Source organism: Balaenoptera physalus, assembly GCF_965194825.1.
Source record: "Balaenoptera physalus genome assembly, chromosome: 7".
NCBI classification, from domain to species: domain Eukaryota; kingdom Metazoa; phylum Chordata; class Mammalia; order Artiodactyla; family Balaenopteridae; genus Balaenoptera; species Balaenoptera physalus.
The window spans coordinates 33,421,515-33,442,679 of record NC_138886.1 but is presented as its reverse complement, the minus strand read 5'-3'; the positions used below and the strand labels follow the sequence as shown (position 1 = coordinate 33,442,679).

Sequence of the window (21,165 nt, the reverse complement as noted above, 5' to 3'; positions counted from 1 at the left end):
ATGAAGAAGGATGGTATTAATAAAGATAAAAGCAGGAGAAAATAAATTAGAAAGTAGGCAAATAGAAGCAAAGCCAATAAAAACCCAAGTGCTGGTTCTTTGGGTTAAAAAAAAAGATAATGGGATGTTTCACAGAAAATTTAACTTGTGTTTTTGCTATATGTTCTTCAGTAAAGGAAATGTCTGGAAAACTTGTTTATCTCTGGGAGGGGGATAATCTTTAAAGGGGAAGCAAGTGGACCCCCAGAAGCAACAAAGGTGTCTGCTTTAATGCGTATCAGCAGCAAAATGGAATAGGACCATTTAGGGGTAGGTTTCTAATAGAAACCCTCTCTGATTCTTGGGGGTATGGATATCAGAGAAGAAAAAGCCAACAGAGGTTCTGGATCCATGGGAGGAAAATGACCAAATCACTTCTGACAAAATGTTCCTGCATCCTGGGAGTGGCTCCAAAAGGAACTTAGTGAGGAGCTTGAGGATGCCTGGAAGTGTGTCTAGGGACCTCGATCAGTGGAGGTAACCAGTCCAACCAGTGTCAACAGCATCCCTAGGAGGCTGCAGAATGCAGGCTCCCCCAGCTGGGTGAGAGGTTGTTGGCTATTTTGGAAGAGGGTGACACTTCGAGAGACAGATCCTGAGCCCAGTAAATCTGGCAGGTGGAGTGCTTGATCCAGGTTTAATTTAATTTGAAAAAATAACAAATATGACCATTTTTTGCATACTGAATTTAAGATGTTGATACCAGTTGCATCAGTAAAGAAGCAAACTAGCTGGCTTAATCAAGGAAAAAAGTGGGGAAACATCTGTAATGAGAGACCATATAACAAAAGACAAAAAATTTTTTTAAATTGTACTGAAATATATACTAATAAATTTGCAAATCTTAAGCAAGTTTACTATTCTCTGGAAAACCTAAGTTCTAAAATCCACACAAGAAATATAAATCTAAAGTGATTAAGAAGCACAGAAGAAGCCAAAAAGATAACTTGTATCAAGGGTGGGATGGGGGACGCAAAATCCTGGATGGTTTCATAGACTCATTGTTTGATATTCAAAGAGCAGCTAATCTGTATATTCTATAAACTGCTCCAGAGTGCCTAAAAAGACGGACAGCTTTCTGATTCATGTTGTAAAACTAGAATAACTCTGACAACTAAACCTGATTGAAGGTGGTATAATCAGAGTAAAATATAACTATTAGCACGTGTTTATAGAAAAAAACTAGATAATTAAACTGATTAAAGAATAATGCAGCATAACAAAGAAAGGTCTATTTTAGGAATGCTCATAGGGTTTAATGTAAATGTGAATTCCGTATCCATTTATCCAACTGCCTAGTCAACCTCTCCATCTGGATATCCAATAAGCATATCTAAACTGTGGATTTCCTTCTCCAAAAGTTGCTCCTTTGCATCCTTCCTCAAGTTAATAAGTAGTAACTTATTTCTTCCAGTTGCTCAGATCAAAAACTTTGGCCCCATCCTTGATGACTCATTCTTTTTCACATTGCACATACATTCCATCAAGAAATCTACTTTGTCAGCTCTACTGTAAAAAAATATCCAGAATCCAGCTGGTTTTCATTATCTAGCCCAAGTTACCACCTTCCACTCAGCAGCTAGGGTGATCCTTTTAAAATGTAAGTCAGATCATACCTTTCTTTTAAAAAAGCTCTCAAGTAGTCCAGAAATAAATCCATACCACTATGGCCAATTGATTTTCAACAAGGATGCCAAGACCATTTAATGGAGAAATAACAGTCTTTTCGACAAACTGTGCTAGGACAACTTGATAGCTTTTCATACAAAAGACACTTACCTCACACCGTATACAAAAATCAACTGAAAATGCAAAAAGACCTAAATGTTAAGAGCTTAAACTATAATGCTCTTATGAGGAAACATAGGTTTAAGTCTTCACGACCTTGGATTACACAATGGTTTCTTAAATACAACACCAAAAGCACAAACAACAACAACCAAAAAAACCAAACCGATAAAATGGACTTCACCAAATTAAAGGCTTTTGTGCAAAGACACCATTAAGAAAGTACAAAGACAACCTACAGAATGGGAGAAAATATTTGCAAACCATATATCTGATAAAGGTCTAGTATCCAGAATATACAAAGAACTCAACACTGAATAGCTAAAAGACAAATAACCCAATTAAAAACTGGACAAAGGATTTGAATAGGCATTTCTCCAAAGAAGATATACAAATATGCCAGACACAAATGCCACATATTTTATGGTCCTTTCTTTCCTAGTTTTTTTTTTTTTCCTAGTTTTGAGATATAATTGACATATCACATGGTATAAATTTAAGGTATACAATATAATAATTTGATATATGTATATATTGCAAGATGATTACCACAGTAAGTTTAGTTAATATCCATCATGTCACACAGTTAATTTTTTTTTCTTGTGATGAGAACTTTTAAGATCTACTCTCCTTAGTAACTTTCAAATATACAAAACAGTATTGTTAACTACAGCCACCATGCTGTATATTACATCCCCAGAACTCATTTATTTTATAACTGGAAGTTTATACCTTTCGACCACTTTCACCCATTTCCCCTACCTCCCATCCCTATGGTTCCATTTATATGAAAAGTCTATTATAGGCAAATCCATAGATATAGAAAGTAGATCTGTGGTTGTCAGGGGCTGGAGGGAGGGGGAAATGAGTGACTGCTAATGGAAATAAGATTTCTTTTTGGAGTGACGAAAATGTCCTGGAATTAGATAGTAGTTATGGTTGCACATCATTGTGTACATACCAAAACTATTTACTTGTATAATATAAAATGGATAAAATGGTTGATTTTATGTTATGTGAATTGCTTCTCAATAAAAACAAAACCCAAAATACTCTCCAGTAGCTTCTCAACTGACTCAAAGTATAAGCCAAAGTCCTCACTAATGTCTTGTAAGGGCCAGAAATCCCCCCAAACCCCCCAAAAAACTGCTCCACTTCCCCCTCACCCACTCTGTTCCAGCCGTAATAGCCTCCCTGATGTGGTTCCAGCACCACCAGACTCACTCCCATATCAGGACCTTTGCACATTCTGTTCTCTTTGTCTGGAACCCTGTTCAACCAGATATCCTATGACTTGCCCCTCACTGCCTGCACGCGTATACTCAAATATCACCTTATCTTTGAAGCTGTCCTTGACCTCACCCCACCCCCCATGGCATATCCTACCCCCCTTACCCTACTTCACTTTTCTCCCTAGCACTTATCATTATCTGATATATTATACATTTATTTGCTTAATTGTTTGCTTTTATCATGTGTCTCCCCCTCTAGAATGCAAGCTCTTTGAGCGCAGGGACTTTGTTTCATTCACCGATGTGTTCACAGTGCCTAAAACAGTGCCCGGTGCTAGGTACTCAATGAAGAGGTGTTAAATGAATGATGCATTATAGAATGAACACGAGGAAACTGTCACACTAATAGAGCAAAGAAAAAAACACATAACTTTTGATATAGATTCTAAAAAGACATCTGATTTTTCATTGTGCATATCTGGTTCAAACACCTAATAAATAAAAACAGAACGTCCCTTAACATGATGAAGAATACCTGTTCTTCTAACAGACATCATACCTTACAAACAGCATTCTCATTAAAGCAAGAACACGACAAGAATATTCACTATTATCACTATTTTAAAATATAACTCTATGGGACTTCCCTGGTGGCACAGTGGTTAAGAATCTGCCTGCCAATGCAGGGGACAAGGGTTCGAGCCCTGGTCTGGGAAGATCCCACATGCCCCGAAGCAACTAAGCCCATGCACCACAACTTCTGAGCCTGTGCTCTAGAGCCTGCGAGCCGAAACTACTGAGCCTCCACACAACTAGTAATTGTGTAATCAAACTAGTAATCAAAGAAACGCAAATTAAAATAGCAATTGCCAAGGATCAAAAAAGAAACGCGTGTGCCTAGAGCCCGTGCTCCACAACAAGAGAAGCCACCGCAACAAGAAGCCTGCGCACATCCCGCGCACCACAATGAAGAGTAGCCCCAGCTCGCCGCAACTAGAGAAAGCCCGCGCACAGCAACAAAGACCCAACACAGCCATAAATAAATAAATAATAAATTTTATATATATATATATATATATATATATATATATATAAAACTCTAGGATGTTCAGTAAATGAGGCAATAATAATAACAGTAATAATAGCTAATATATCAGGTGCTCTTTTGGGCATTGTTCTAAGACCAAAGTGCTTTATATGTATTAATTTATTTTAATACTCACAACATCTGAGGTAATATGAGTACGTTCCCATTATCAGGGACATGGAAAAATTAACTGATTTACCCAAGGTTGCCTAGTTGGTAACTAGCTGAGTTAGAACTGGAATCCAGGAAGTTTTTCTGTTCTAACCACTATGCAGTACCTCCTCAATGAAAAATTATGAAGATAAAGATGGTGTAACTGTGGAAAACAGAAAGCAAATTTGTTCTTGCTCCAGATGGTATTGTTGTCTATCTAGAAAACTCGAGGAAATTAAGAGAGGAAAATCTACCAGAAGTAATAAAAATTCAATATGGCCAGTCAAAAAATGTAAATACACTGATCAATAGCTTTCCTATATTCTAGCAATAACCACTTAAAAAATGTCAAGGAAATTAGATCCCATTCCCAAAAGTAATAATAAATGTAGAATACTTGAAAATAAACCTAACATAAAATGGACAGGATCGACATGAAGAAAATGACAAAACTTTACTAAGGACCCAAGATATTTTGAATGGAGAGATGTTTGTTCATGAATGGATAGACTCAGTATTATAAAGATGTCAAATGTCCCCTAAATTAATTCTGGAGTTACTGAAATTCAAATAAAAACACCAGTGGCATTTTTGGAACCTTACAAAAATTAATGGGTGAACATAGAGACAACTGTGAAAAAAGAAGGCAGGACTGCACATAAAATTATATTAGAAAGAAAGAATATTCAAAACACTGGGATGCCAATTTCAGAATAGATAGTTAGATCAATGGAATAAAACTTTAAAAACGCAGAAACAGTCTAATATAACAGCCATTAGCCACATGTGGTTCCTCTGCATTTGAAATGATGTTGAAATGATAATGTTTTGGGTATATTGCATTAAATAAAATGTATTATTAAAATTAATTTTCCCTATCTCTTTTTTCTTTTTAAAATGTGGCTACTAGAAAATTTAAAATCACATTTGTGGCTTATATTACATTTCTATTACACAGAACTGGAAAGTATATATTAAAAAAAGCAGTATGTTATTTTCTAAAGATAAAATTTAGCATAGGCATTTTAAATGGGTCAGGAAAAGATGCATTCATTAAATGCCAGAAGAATTACTGAATGATTATGAGGACAGAAGAAAGAAAGGTATGATATCTCAGGCCACATGCTGAAATTCTGGTTAAATTAAAAAATGAAGTAATAAAAGTACTAGAAGAAAATGTAGGTGAATTTACAGAAATTCTTGGGATGGGAAGAGAATGCCAAGCTAAACTTAAAAGTGAACAAAAAAATGGTCTTCTTAAACTTGACTATACTAAATATTAAAATTTTCAATATTATCAAATAACATAAAAAACAAAATTGAATGTCACATGAAACATGGGGAGATACTTGCAATAACTGTGACAAAGAGCGGATATCCTTACTTTATAAAGAGCTCTTATAAATCAGTAAGAAAAACTCCAACAGGAACATGTGCCAATAACATGAACAGCCAATTTATGAAAGGAGAAACAGAAATGAGAACGATTCCTAGTAAAAAAGAAATTCAATCTTAGTAGTAATCAAAGAAATGCAAATTAAAATAGCAATTGCCAAGGATCAAAAAAGAATAATATACAGTGTTGGCAATGAGTACTCTCATATACTGCTAAGAAACTCTAAATTGGTATGATCTTTCTGGAGGACATTTTGGCAACATGTACAAAAGGTTCCAAAATGTGCACACATTATTTCTAGGAATTTATCCTCAAAATACAATCAGAGATGTTCACACAAAAATACAAGTATGGATTTACTGCACTGTTGTTTGTAATCAGGAAAAATTTGCAACTATCTCCATATTTAGTTTTCAACAGCTATTAGAAAAAAACAGCAACAGAGAATACCTCCTGTACCATCCCAGATCCCTCAAAATGTCAAAGATTAAAAACAGAAAAAAATCTCTTAACAGTTCTGGAAAATGATTAAGAAGACCATCAATGGACAGACTATCTGCAGAACTATATTGGAAGACAGAAAGGAAGGGAACAGATCAAAGGGATAAAGAAGATTGGAGAAAAGCAGCCCCAAACACATCAGGCTGTGGCAAAGGCAGGGACAGTTCATGGGGTCACCAGGCCCACAGTCGAGAGGCCATTACGAGTCACGGTGGTGGAGAATATCTGCTGGCCGGGGAAAACATTCCCACTGGGTTGCTAAATTAAAGAAGCCGTTTCTATAGTAAGAGCATGTATTCATTTATGCAAGTTCACTCATATGTATTGAAAAAACTGTAAAGACATATGCCTATAGATGTTAACACTGACCTTTCACTGGGTAGTTATGGCCAATTTTTAATTTTCCTTTTTGTTCTTCTGTGTTTTCCAATTTTTCTGCATTGAGTATATATCAACATTATGGTTAGAAAACAATAATGAGTATTTTAAAACAAAGAAGCAAAAAATAATAACAAAGAGAACTTAAACTTTTTATGTAAGAAATGAACTACAATCTTATTATTTTTCTTTTGAATTCCTGCAGTAACCTTCTGGCTGGTTTCCCAGACTCTAGTCTGCTCGTCCCAATCAGCCTTCAAGATTGCTACCATCTCTCACTGCCGATTTGAAACCTTCTGTGGCTCCCTGCTTCCTACTGCTGACAGATGAAGTCCAAACATGGAGGCATGTGGGGCCTTCACCATTCCTTCCCCCAACCCATTCTCCCCTTCTCGCCCTACACACTGAACTGTCCAGCCCTAACTACTTACAATTTCCTGAAGGTTCCACATACCTTCCAACTCTACTCCTTTGCTCACATAGCCCTGGCATTACCCAAGCCTGGCAGATGGGCCTTGGGGAGAAACCGCAGCCAGAATTACCAGAATAGCTCTGGGGACCCACACATGACAAGATGCGCCGCCTTGTTAGCCAAGCTCAGCCAAGGCTGAAACAAAGTCTCCTGGGACACCTTGGTAGGAGCAGGTGTGGAGGGACAGTGCTGGGCTCTGAGATTTGGGATCTGGGAAGATCATAAGACTTAAATGCAGAATCCCACAGCAAAAACTCCAGGGGACTGTGAGGAGCTCTGCTTGAGACATGGGTTGCTTGGACCAGATACCTACCTCCTTGCTCCTGTGGTGAGTGTTGGGCAGGATGGATGGGGGATACTGGCCCAGGCCCGCGGCCTCCTTCTCTCCACAAGGGGAGGTACAAACCTGGGTTCACACCCACCTATACCTGCCACCGCTTGGTGAAGCCTTGGCAAAGTGACTTAATCCTTCCTGAGTCAGTCTGTTCTTCCAAATGGAGACGGACCATGCTGGGCGACTGAATGTCATCGCCTGCACACAGTAGGTGCCCCATAAATGGCAGTAGATGATGTCATAATTACATTTTCCTACCCAGAGGTCCTGGTGCAACAGCTGCTTTATGGGGATCGCCTCGTGCTCTGGGAACCTGGCCCAGGGACTGTGCAGGAGGCCCCAGGAAGTGTCCCTGGTGAGGGCTTTGAGGTGGATGGCCAGGCCCCCCCGCCACCAGAGACCTCCAGGATCTCCTTCTGGGCACTCACTCACCCCTGTGTTCCGGGGTCCACGCAGCCTGGGTGAAGATACATCTTATATCACAGCCCTGGTGAGCAGTGAGTGTGGCACTCACCCAGGCCCTGCATGAGCCCTGGGGCTAGCACCACAGACCCCCAGCCAAGCATCCCATCCTCTCTGAGCAGGGTCCAGGGCAGCTCCTTTCTTTTAAGAGTTGGGGTGTGTGAGGTGGGTGGGTGCTTGGCTCTGAAGACCTGCTGTGGAGTGTGAGAGAGGACACATCCACCATCTCCTCCCTGTTCTAGAGTGGAGGGTGGAGTGTAGTGGGCCATCTCTCCAAGGGCAGAGCTCTGAGCCAGACCAAGGCATTTAGCCTGCTTTTCTTCAGAAAGCTCAGCCACTGCAGCCACCCCTGGACAAGAAACCCTGGATGTGCCCCCAAATGTGTACACGCTGCCACCAGGATGGCAGAAGGACCGGAAACCGCAGGCCCTGACGGAGGGTGGTTCTCACCACGGTGGGTCTTCCCGCTCTGCAGGGATGGGTGGGCAGAGCACCTGCTAGTTGCCTGCACTTCCACCTGGGGGCATGCACATGAAGGAACAAGTGTTGCTTGAACCTCAGAGTCTGTCCCATGGAATCTCGGCCTCAGAAGCCTGAAGGTCTGCAGGGCCAATTCTTGACCTTGACCTGGAGTTTTTCCCATTGACTATCTGCACTGGACCAGGGCTTCAAGGAAAAGTCTATTGCCAGTACTACCCCCTACCCCTCATCCAGCCCCATCTGTTAAATGAACAGGCAGCCAAATGGCTTCATCCATCTCAGTGGTCCTCACACTTCAGTCCCTCCTGTACCCTCTTAGAGGCAATCTCACTGTGTACACGCACCACCTATGTGTTTGCTAGCTTAGTATTTTCCTCTAAACAGACTCATTTTTTAAATGAAGATTTCATTCTAAACAAGAACATCAATGAAGTTCAGTTTTGATGGGCTAGTAATTTTTCCCCCTGGTATATAATAACATAAATACACAATTATTAAAATTGTACAAAAATCATATCACATATACATACCACCCTGGGAAATAATGAAGCCCTCCCCTCAGCGCTAAAAAGGCTGCACAAATAGCTACCTGGGAGAGGGCAAGATGAATATGGAGCAGTCCCTGCTGGCTGGCCCACAGGTCTCTCACAGAGCAGGAGGTAAAAGCATTAAGAAGGAGAGGACGTTTCTCGCTTGGGGGCAGACAGCCAATCACCTAAGAGCATCAGCAAGTTTTTCAAATAGAAGCTGGGGCGCAGGGTGGGGCACTAGGACCGTCAGGATTAGAATCTGATCTGTCAGGAGTCCCCTCCTGCTTCCTAATGATAGAATATCTGCAGGTATGTGGGTGGCCCAGGTGATCCTGCAGCCTAGAGGAAAGCCAAGGACAGAGGTCAGAGGTGGCTCAGTGTGCCTGGCCCTTTTCTCTGATAAAGTGGGCCTAGGAGCACAGTGGCCTCAGCTGAAGGCTTCCCATTCCTCCAATACAGGGATTCTCAAACCCCAGAGGGTCTGACTCAGGGGACCTGGAGTGGAGCCCTCAAATTTGCTGCGAACAAGTTCCCAGGTGTTGGTATTGCTGATGCTGCTGGTCCAGGACCATCCTGCAAGAACTGCTTTAGAGGATGGGATTACCCGATCCTGGTAAGAGAGGATTCTGAAGTGATGACAACTCAGAATGAACATCCCAGGGAGCAAAACACGTAACTCAGACACAAACTACAGTGTGCTCATTCCCAATGCCCAACACTGACGCCACCCAGAAGAACCACATGGCAGGACCCCGGTCACTGCTGGTTCCAGTGGCCAGCCCAGAACTTTCCACTGAGATCTCTAGAAGAATCCTCCAACAACAAACAATGTCACATCCAAAACAAGACTCAGTTAATAGATGACAGAATGACCTGAGCTGAGTTCTGTGGGAATGTGACTTCCCAACTTTGCCAGTGCCTCCCTTCTTCCCCATGGCCCCAGCGACTCATGACAGGGACTGAGACTTCTCTGCACCCCTCTCACCCCCATCTACCATCCTAGCTGCAGTCAGACTGTGGGCCACAGAAAGGAAATCACTGTATTCACCCCTAAGAATCTGGCCTAATGGATAGAGATTGATTTACTGACATCCTTAGTGAACCCAGACGTGCCAGGCAGCATGCAGGGTGAGGGGACAGAAAGGCTCTTGTCCACTGGGGCCTTCCAGTCCAGTGGCAGCAGGTGACCGATGAGGAAGCAGATGGGGTATTTCTCTGCCCTGTGCAAGGAGCTGGTACAGAGTGAAGCCCGAGGGGAGAGAAGCACAGAGGCGGCACACCTGTCCCAGCCTGGGGAGGAAGGCGGAGCCAGGTGTGGGGGAGGACGCCTCACAGAGAGGAGCCAGCACAGAGAAGAGGCTGGACCAAAGGGGGAAGTGCCTGAGATGAGACAGAGAAGGAGGCCTCAGGGGATGTGAAGGGTCTCTGCGGCCACCCCAAGGAGCTCATCCCTGCTCAGAGCAGCAGAGAAGGGCTGACGATTCTACTAAGTTTGACTCCTTGATTAGAAGCAAGCACAGGGTCCCCTGCCCTCATCTTTGGGCATGTCCCCCAAGCTGTATAAGTGGCAACTTGAGAGGAGGTGACCAGAAACCACTTTGGTGGGGCAGATGGCAACCTGGCAAGCAGAGAAGGCGTCAAAGAGCTGCGGAGGGCCGAAGGGGTAGGCGCTTCGAAGAGGAAGCTCTGCAGATGGTGCCCTTTTGGTCTTGTACAGATCAAAGGCTTCGGTGGGTCCCGACTCTTGAGGGAGACTCTGGTGTGGAAAGGTCAGCCCCAGGAGCGCCGAGATCACTGAGGACCAGTGACTGGGCAGGGAGTGTCTGAGCCGGCTTGGAAGGAGGGGAGGAAAGGGGAGCCGTGCTCGTGGCAGGCACTACACCCCGCCACACAGCCGGGCTCCTGAATGGCAGCCAGCCATGCGTTAAGGAACCAGACTCTAGATGACAATAAAAATAACAGCCACCCCTTGCATGGTGCTTATTATGAGTCAGGCACTCCTCTTAGCACTTTAACTTTCTGAACATATATAATCCTCATAACCACACTTAGAGTTAACCATTATTATCCCCATTTTTAAGAGGAAGAAACTGAGGTACAAAGAAGCTCAGTAATTCTCATGGTCACACCTCTGGGAGTGGCAGGATCAGGGTCAATGACCAGATCTCCCTAAACCCTCACCACAGATTCCTTGAGCTAGGAGAGATCTTAGAGGTCAACTGACCCAACTCCCTTATCTTACAGAAGGGGAAACTTAGGCCTAGAGAGACTGAGTGATTTGTCCAACAGTACTTAGCTGGTTAGTTGCATCATGGAATCAGGAACCCAAAGAATAACTCAGTGAAGATGGTTTAGTAGAGCATAGAACCTGGAGCTGGGAGAAGAGGCTCAAATAGCCCTCTTGCTGTCTCTGTTGGTCCTCCCAGGCACCCCTACTCACTGCCTTCATCTCCACCTCATCCTTGCCTCCATCCTGTGCCTGCACTGCCCATGTGGATGCCACAGCACCCTGGCCTCTCACTCCCCTCGTCCCCTCCAACTTCAGGGTTGCTTTCATTTGACATTCCTTCCAGTGTACCAGTCTGGAACAGAAGTGCTTGATGCTGCGGATCGACCAGTTTCATAAAAGGAATCCAGTTTCCTTTGCACTCACAAAAAGCTGTTAGCCGCTGGCAAGTTTCCAGGGCCTGCACTCCAGCGATGCAGACCAGACATCGGGAGAGGGATGCCAAAGCCCTTGGGCACAGAGAGGAGTCAGCTGGGCTGAGAGATTTAAATTGAGAGGGGTTCTTGCCAGCAATACTACCAAGCAACATCCTGTCCTTAGAAAAGAGGTTTCCCGCTGAGATGCCCTGAAACCCAGCTGAGGGCTCTAACATAGCTGTGCAGGGACACAGATGTGGTACCAAACTGCCAACACCTGACCCCAGTGAGGACAGAGTAATGGCGAAAACACTGACCAATAGTCTGTCAGGCTTCCAGCCTGGGCTGGGCTCTTTACCAGCAAGTGCCCTGGGGCAAGAAGGCACCCACCCTCCATGACCTCAGTTTCCTCATCTGTAAAATGGGAACCATAGCCCCTCCCTACAGGGCAACCAGCTGTGAGAGTGTTGGGAAATCTATAAAGCACTCAACCAAATTGGGGCTGATCATTTATCCTCTTTACACCAAAGATTTGGGGTTTTTCAAACCTCCAAGGCTACACACAGGTAGTTCCCATGTGACTGCAGGAAGTTATAGATGGAAAGAAGGAGCAATGGGAGGTCTGGACTAGGCATCCAGACTCCAGGATTCAGTCCTAACTTCTCTGCCAACAATCTTTCATGGCTTCGGAGGTGCTTTGAAACCCTGAACTTTGTTCCTTCTCCTCTCTGGGCCTCAGTCTCCCCTTCTATACAATGAGGAGGTTGGGGGAGCTGTCTCTAAGGGCCCCTCAGGCTCTGTCAGACAAAGACTCCCCTGGAAAAAAAGCAGGTCCCTCCAAATCTCGGCAGAGTCTCATGTTAATGGGACCACAGGACTGGCCCTCCCCACCCTCCCCGTTGAACTGTTTCACACTCATTTCAGAACATTTGTGGCTGCTGTATAAAGGGCAGGCTTCCAGCAAAAGCCTCTTCAGTGTTTGGCAGTGAGTCACTCCCACTGGAGGTGAAGTTCCCCTTGTGCCTCTCCCTAGGGACTGGGAAACAGAGGTGGGAAGATCAGGACCATCTTGTCAGGGAAAAGCTGGCCTTGTTTGGATGACTGCAGATGGTGGGGCCAAACACGTCTGCTTTTCAAGCACCTCTGAAAACATCCCTCTCTGTGCATAAACTATAGTTTACAAAGCTCTTTAAATTCATGACTCATCTGATTTTGGCAACAACTCTGCAGGAATAGGCATGGGAAGGGTTACTGTCCCCATCTTATAGGGGAGGAAACCACAGCTCAGAGAAGTGAGGTGACTTCTCCAAGGTAGCACAGCCAAAGCATGGAGTGGCCTCTCCTTCCCAAAGGAGAAACGGGGCAGAGCTTCAGAAAGGTAAGCGCAGAGCTGGAGTGGAAACCAGGTCTGTGATCCCCAGCCCTGCTATGCTCTCCCCGCCCATCCCCCGCCCCACACTGGCAGAAGGGGCGTGTCCTCCCTGACTCCTCTCACTGAGGTCTGCCTGGACACCCGCCTCATACATTTCCCCCCAAATCAGCTCACAGTTGTTTTTTATCTCTTGGGCTGCTAAGCACACCTGGAATGTCTTACCTTGTTGGGAGGCTCCATGTATCAAGAGCACACATAGGAGAAGATAGGAAAGTAGGAACTATAAAGAGACTAGGAAGAAAAACAAGAAACCATTCTGCACTCAGCTGAGTGGAGAAAACTTCTTAAAGATTTGCAAATAGTAAAGATATGTGGAAATGGGAATTTTCAAATGTCGTTGGAGGGACTAGAAATTGGAACAGCCTTTCTGGAGGTCAGTTTGTCTCAACATTTTAAAGGACCCAATAATTCCCCTTCTAGAAATCTATTATGAAGATGCACACCTAGGTGGGAAGGTGTTGGCTGTGATATCAAAAAGCTGTAAACATTCAATAAATTACCATCTATCCATGGGACACAACACCGTGGCCCATTAATAAGAACGAAGTCAATCAAGATCTCTAAGGTCTGTTGTAAAGTGAAAAATGCAAACTATCTAGTATGAGGACATTTGGGTTTAAATATATTGAAAAAGGTCTGGGCAGATGAACACTACACAGAAAGCAGGACTTCACTTGGAAGAGAAAGTGGATTTAGAGGGATTGGGTAAAGCAGCCCTTTTCTTTTTTTACTATATATAATGTGGCTTTTTTGTTGCTGTTATTGTTGCAACAATAAACCCCAGAACACCAAGTACTGATGTATACGTGTAAGTCATTAAAGCAAACAAACAAAACCAGAAAAACCACCCAATCCACAGTGACTTTGGAAACTTCATTCCAAGCCAGCTCCTCCCCAAACCCTCCTCACAGGAGAAAGGCTCTTGGCGGCACCTCGTGATTTTAGACGGCCACTATAGGTAAGCAGCAAGGACAACACACTACAGGGGCAGTGAGGGAACAGACCACGCGATTTAGCCAAACGGCACAACGGAAAAGAGGGTTCCACTCCTGAGCTGTGCAGGTTGGAGGCCTTCACCTGTCCCGCGCACAATCGAATTCCTCAACAGCTTAAAGGCCCCGTGTCAGAGCCCATCCCTGATTGAGCTGTCTTGCCCCTTGCCCGGAGGTGGGTGAGATCGTGCCTCTCGGCAGAGCGTACCTCGGAGAAGCGCTGCACGTCCTGGGTCAGTGTGCCCACTCGCTTCCACTGGTAGTGCTTCAACAACTTCAGGATGGCTGGATTCACTGCGTTATCTGATGGGACCGTCCGAAAGAAGTAGGGGTATTTTTTCTTATCTGCTAGAACAGGCGTGGTGGCAGCAAAAGAGAGCTGAAAATACAAAAGAGACAGCACTTTTACTGGGGGGACCTCAGAGCTGTGGGCCCAGGATCTTTCCTAAGGGAACAGAGGTCTTTAGTTCTCACTCGAGGTACAAACACACAGGCAAAATATTTTTAAACCTTCTTAGTGCAAAAGTAACAAGTTATAATTGAAGGGAAGGTTTTTAAAAATGCAAAATAAGGAGAAAGAACCATCATTAATGTTGTAGTCTAGCTCCTTCTGATCCTTCTTCCATGCACGGCAATGTTTTAAAAAAAGATTCTTGAGATCATTCTACATACACATTTGAACTGTTTATTCCCTCACTTAACATTATCCTACAAGCATTTAACCGTCCTGTTAAAACTTCTTGTAAACATTTTAACATGTAAACTTTTTAATAGCAGCATAATATTCTAGCATATGAACATAGCATAATTCACTGAATCATGTTTAATTTGGGGGCATTTAGACTGTTTCTAATTTGTCATTATTGTCATATTATTCTACAAGCATCTTTGTGCTTGGCACTTTTCCCCTATATTTCAGGCTATTTCTGTAGGATAGAGTCTAGGATGTGAAATTTCCCAGATAAAGGATGTGAGCTTTTAAAGACTTGATATTTATTTCCAAAAAGGATTGCATCAATTTACACACCCACTAGACAGTTATAATTAGAGGGCCAATCTCACCACACTCTTATCAACGGACAGAAATAAAACATCTTTCTATCTAATTTATTAATGATTTATCACTGCAGAACTGGAATCATATTGCATTCATTGGTTATACATAAGGTTGAACATTTTTCCATGTGGCCGATAACTAGTTGTATATCCTATTTTAGGAATTGCTTTTTTATGTCTCTTGTTTATTTTTTGAGTGGTATTCTAATGCTTTTCTTATTGAATTTAATGAAGACTATTATACGTACAGCATTCAAACTCAGGCTATTACAGTTGCTGCAAATATCCCAGTTTGTTTGCTTTTACATTTTGTGTATGTATATTTTAATTTACACTCAGTAGTCAAATCTGTCCATCTTTCCCTTTATTAGTCCTTCTTTTTTTAAGTGCCAGTGAGTTGCTAAATTGGATTTTAATTATCTGTCCTACAGGGCACAGCTTAAATGTCACCTCTTCTATAACATTTCCTCTGATCTCTGCTTTCTCTTTCCCTCAGCCTCATCCACAGAAGGTGGTTATCAAATTTTTTGATCTTTGCAGTGTGATGGTAGAAAAATGGCATCTTCTTGTAGTTCTGATTTGCATTTACCTTATTATGAGTGAGGTTGAGTATCTCTCTTATGTTTAAGAGCAATTTGCAGTTTCTTTCTGGAAAGTGTTCACATCCTTTGCTTGTTCTCCAATTGTACTCTGAGTCTTTTTCTTATCGATTAGTAGTAATCACTTATTGATTAGTGATCTTTTATAGTAGGGAGATTAACCCTTTGTGATATAAGTTGCTAATTCTCCCCCAGTTTGTACTTTTTCTTTTGCTGTTTCTCATGGTGTCTTTTGCCATATAGAAGTATTTTTTTTAATGTGGCTGAATTATTAATTTTTTTTTCTTTCTGTCTTCGGGTTTTATGCTATATTTAGAAAGGCCTTTCCCACTCTGAGATTATAAAAGAATTCCTCCATGGTTCCTTCTAGTCTGTCTGTCATCCTCCCCTGTCTGTCCTCACGGGTTTGTCGCCTGGTGTGAGAGAATGGAGGAGACCCAGTACCCGCATGTGATGAGCGCCTTCCAGCACAGGTTCAAGAACAGGCTGACTTGGTTGGCCGTTAGGCTTTATAAGATCCTGTGGTCCCTGACAAATCGTTTTGTTTTTCATGTGTCTAGCAAGTATTTAATAAACTCTTGTATAGTAATTTTTTTGTTGTTGGGTACTGATAGCTCCAGAATTTTGTGACCACTGTTGTGGTTATGTCTGTGCATCACTAGTTAATGTTACTTTATCTAACCTTATTCAGCATGCTTCATTCACCAAACTTTGTGCTCAAAATACATAAATACAATTTTATTTTATTTTATTTTTGGCCGCACTGCACGGCTTGCGGGATCTTAGTTCCCTGACCAGGGATTGAACCCATGCCCTCAGTAGTGAAAGTTCTGAGTCCTTACCACTGGACCGCCAGGGAATTCCCAATACTATTTTTAAAAAATAGTATTTCCTTCCTTCTCTTGTTTCATTTAAATCTTTGATCCAGAGAGGGCAAGGCTGAGCAAGATCACTCTTTGATGCCACCGGCCTTCCTTCCCCACCCTTGCTGTCTCAGCAGCTCTAGATCCAATACATCTCAGAGTCCAACTTTAACATCCAGGGAAGTAACATCCTGGCACCCTCAGGCCCCAGCTGAAGTTGCTTTACTGCTCCTCCTGTCACCTGAGGAAGCACTTCTTTTCCCCCCAAGACTTTAGCAGAGCAGGGCAGTGGAGATCTTGTCCCTTTCCCTGATCTGTCGCAGACGGTAGATGGCCACTACCTAGGATCCCTGGATCTCCTGCATCCACTCAGCAGTCTCAGCTGGTCCTGTTTGTTGGAGCTGAACATACAACAACCCATCAGCTGTCACCTGGAGCTAGAGAGCACCTATAGGAACCAATTTCTAAGATCCCCACAGAGACAGGACATCTTCCCAAGACTGGTAAAGGTCAAGGATAGATCAACTGTTAAAAAAAAATTCTGGGTAGAATAAGGCCCAATGAGAGAGGAAAATCCCAGCTGGATATATTGAGGACACTCAAATCCAGAGCTGTCCAGCAAGGGAAGGCCTGCTGTTGGAAGTAGCGAGATCCCTGTGTCTGGAGGTGCGCAAACGGAGGCTATGGCCTAGAAAGAACGCAGAGGGGCTGCAAAGTGTCTGAGAACTCCTTAAAAACTGTATGAAAAAGCTTGTGTGGGCATGTATGTGCATACAGACACACACATTTTTCTGAAAAGAGGATCCATGGCTTCCATCAGATTCACAAAGAGAATCCTAGAACCAAACACGGTCAGCACCCCTGCCCCTTCAGGTGATACTTAGGTCACACAGCGAGTGTAAGAAATAGAAGCTTTCTACAGTCTGCTCAAACCTAGTGTCTTATTCTTCTCTCAAGATTAAAATAACACTTCCAGCTTCCTATGGTCAGTGTAAGAAGGAGCTATTAGAAAAATCAGGCAGCAACTATTTCAGGACCTGGGATTGGTATATGTGCAATTGCATCCCCCCAAATGCTTATCTGATACAATTTGGAAAATTTTGGTTTTCTGATGCGATTTCTGAATCACACTCTGGTTGATACTTTGCTGTTATTGTCCCATTAGTTCCAGGTCCACAATTAATTGTTGCTTGAACAACCTCATATGTTTGCCCTATAGGTAATTAGAGTGGTTACTGTTCAGTGAATAAATGGCCCATTGTGTTTACAATGGGCTTGGAGTACAATATATGCCCCGGGTCTAAATCATGTTGGGTGCAAAATATTAACTGGCACTGACATTTTCTGCACCATTTGAGATAATGCACACTTTGATTAGATTGCTTCGCATCACTGTTCCTCTAGCTTTAGCCTCCTAAACCTTTCTTCCACTGGGCAAAGACTGCAGGTGCCAGGTAGCACTGCTGAACTCCAGAACTGGAGAAACCTGAGAAATCATCTAGCTCTGGAGTTCTCTACTCTGGCTACACGTTGGAATCACATGGGGATATTTTAAAAAATATTGATGACTTGGTCCCACTCCAAACCAAGTGAATCAGAATCTCTGGGCATAGAGCCCAGGCATCAGTATAATTTTAAAACTTCCCAAGGTGATTACAATGCCCAGTGAAGGTTGAGAACCACTGATACAGCTCAACAGCCCTAGCTTTGAATATGCAGACCAAGGCCCAGAAATGGAAAGCTATTGAGATACCCAGCAAAGTCAGTAAGAGGTAAAAGCAGAATTCGTATCCAGGCCTAAAGGACTCTAAGACCAATGCTCTCTCTCCCTCTGATGGCTGTCCCCTGCATCCTATGAGCTTGCCAGGCCTTCCTCCCCCAGCACAGTCACCCAGCATCTGCAACAACAGCCCTGTTGGCATCAGCGCCCTAACTCGAAGACCCAATCTTTCTGGGCTCTCCTGCCTTACTTCACACACCCAAGTTCATTTCTAAGCAGACTGTGATTGAGGCTTCAAGTTAATCCCTAACCAAGGATTATTTATTTCAGAGAGTACTTTTTATTTTACAATTTTGTTATCATTTCTAGTTTTATTGCATTGTCTTGAGAATTTGGTGTGTACAGTGTCTGCTTTCGGAATTTATTGAGGTTTTTTTTTGGTGGCCTATATACAATCAATTTTTGTGAAAGTCCCATGTTGGCCAGAATAACAGATGCAGTCTCTAGTTGTAAGCTATAAAATTCTTTATCAGACTTCTGATGTATAAGAGATATAATCCAGCTAACCAATTACATTATTAACACATGCTTTGTATTTTTGCTTACTTGACCTATCAAAGACTGAGAGGTATGTTAAGATTTCTCTATTGTCTCTGACAATTTCTCCATGTTATTCAAATGTTTTGCTTTATATGCTTTGATTTTATGTTGTTTTGAGGATAAGTGTTCATTACACCTTTATTTTTCAGCAATGTATACACTTCCCTGGTGCAAACAGCAGGTACTTAATAGATAATTACTGAATGAACTGAGAATTAAAATATTTATCAAGGTAAAATAACCCTGTTTGTCATTTTATTGCTGTTTGTTTCATATAATATCTTGCTCAATATTAATATTGAATTAGTATCTCATTTGATATTAACATTGAAACCTTTATTTTTTGCTTGCATTTGCCTGCCATAGCTCTGATTCTCCTTTTATTTGTATTCCATTAAGATTGTTTTTAAGCATATTTCTTGAAATGAGTACATGAATGGATTTTAAAATATATGCTTATTGCTGCAATAAATACTTGGTCTTGCTTTCATCATCTTGTTGGCAGTCTTATTCTTTTTTTTTTTTAATGTTTCCTTTTGTTCCCTTTGGTATTCAGACTTCTCCATTCTGAATATATTAATCTTGCTTCTTGTCTTAACCTGCTAGAACATCTTTTCATATTGTGAAGGAGGGTAAAGGGTTGAAAATTTGCTTAGGAAGACCCTCTGCTTCTTTGACACATGGTAGAATTTATCTGGATATAAAATTCTTGGGCTACCATTTTTTTCCTTTGAAACTACAAAGCGATGCAGAGGAGAAATCCAGGGATATTTTGATTCTTGTTCATTTGTAGGTATCTGATTTTCTCTGGATGCCTGAAGGATTTTTTTTCTTTATTCTTAGAATTCAAAAAATTTGCCTAAATAGATGTGGGTGTGGCACTCTTGATTATATCTGGAATACAGGGAGTCCTTCAATCTATACCCTCAAGTCTTTTAACTAAAAAAAAAAAAATATATATATATATATAAATATATACACACACATGTATATATACACATAAGTATAAATATACTATATAAATATAGCACTTATATATAAAATATAATACTAGGCATTTATTATATTTATATTACATTAATATTCATATATATTCTTGCCTCTCCACTGGAATACCTGATTATCTATGTGTTGTCTTTCATTTCCCAAATCCATACCTATCATATTTTTTCCATGATTTCATCTCTTGGTCCTTGTCCTCTGCATTCTGGAAGACCATCTTATTTTATTCTATCTCTTCTATTACAGGGTATGTGCATATTCAGTTTCATTAATTTCTGGTAAAATGGCCGTATCATCCACAGTCACAGCGGCAGAGCACCAGGGTTCTCATTTCTTCACGTAGTGACCAATATTTGGTATTATCTGACTTTCTACATTTTTGCTCAACTTTCAGGGATAAAAAAGTAGCACTTCATTATTAATTGATTTTGTAGCCCTTTGACAACGATGTGGTTGAGTAGCTATACAGACACGTTAGCCATTTAAGTTCTTTGTTTGGTGGGTTTGCTGATTTGCTTTTCAACAGTCTCAGTCTTAGTGTTACTGTCCTTGACAAACTTTTATTGTTATTGACTTCTTCCATTTCCTAGTAATTTTTTATCATCAGTAACCCTTTTTGTCCCATCCTCTTATCTCATGTTTCATGGAGACCATGTCTTTTCTGCATATGACTGAGGATGCCAGAAGTCTTTCTAAAGTTTTCTTCTTTATCCTAGAACAGCTCATCTTCAGAGCTGGACTCTTCCTCTACTTCTGGGTACTGTGCACCTTTTATTATTCTTGTGGTACTTTTTCAAAGGCTGAATGTTAGGTGTTTTCAGTGCACTCATCCTCAAAAGCAAGGCAGGCATTTTCAGAGGTGGCCTATCAAAAGACAATATATGGATTGCCCTTGGCCCTGTTTTCTGTCTGTTTACATTATAATTGAGTATTTTTTTCTCAGAAATCTGGAGAAGAAATATTCAAGAACAGATTTTGGTGTCTAGTATGCTCCCACCTTACACAGTTCTGTATTAATGAGCAGCTAATTTTCTGAAACTGTGGATCAGCACAATACATTAAATTCCTGTCATGCATTGCTGCCAGGGATTTTCTTTTCTATAAAGATTTGAGAGGTTTCTTGTGCCCTCCTGTCCACTCCTTATCTAGCTTTTTCTAGGAATTTATAGCTCTGTTTGAATTTAGAAAAAAGCATCTTGGTTGCCTCAAAGAACAGCAACTGTGACTAGAGGCATAGCTGTCCAATTTTCTGATTGGTAGAAGCCCTGGGTCCCTAACAGACTGTGGAGGAGAGAGGGAAAAGTATGTCTATTATTTTTCAGGGCAGTTGTAATTTTATGAGGCAAGGTTCCAAGTGCCAAGAGGCAAAATTTGGTAGGATTTTCTCAATACTGTCCCATCTACTT

The 21,165-nt window shown here is 42.0% G+C and overlaps 1 protein-coding gene across 3 annotated transcripts in view; it reads right to left on the bottom strand.

Moving 5' to 3' along the window:
• The window catches only part of GABBR2 (gamma-aminobutyric acid type B receptor subunit 2), a 364,244-nt gene that overhangs the window by 208,040 nt on the left and 135,039 nt on the right, over positions 1 to 21,165 (bottom strand). For all 3 annotated transcript variants that reach the window (XM_082468617.1, XM_082468616.1, XM_082468618.1), the window contains exon 3: positions 14,128 to 14,298. In XM_082468617.1, the coding sequence (XP_082324743.1) occupies positions 14,128 to 14,298 (171 nt within the window). The remainder of the gene's footprint in view (positions 1 to 14,127; positions 14,299 to 21,165) is intronic.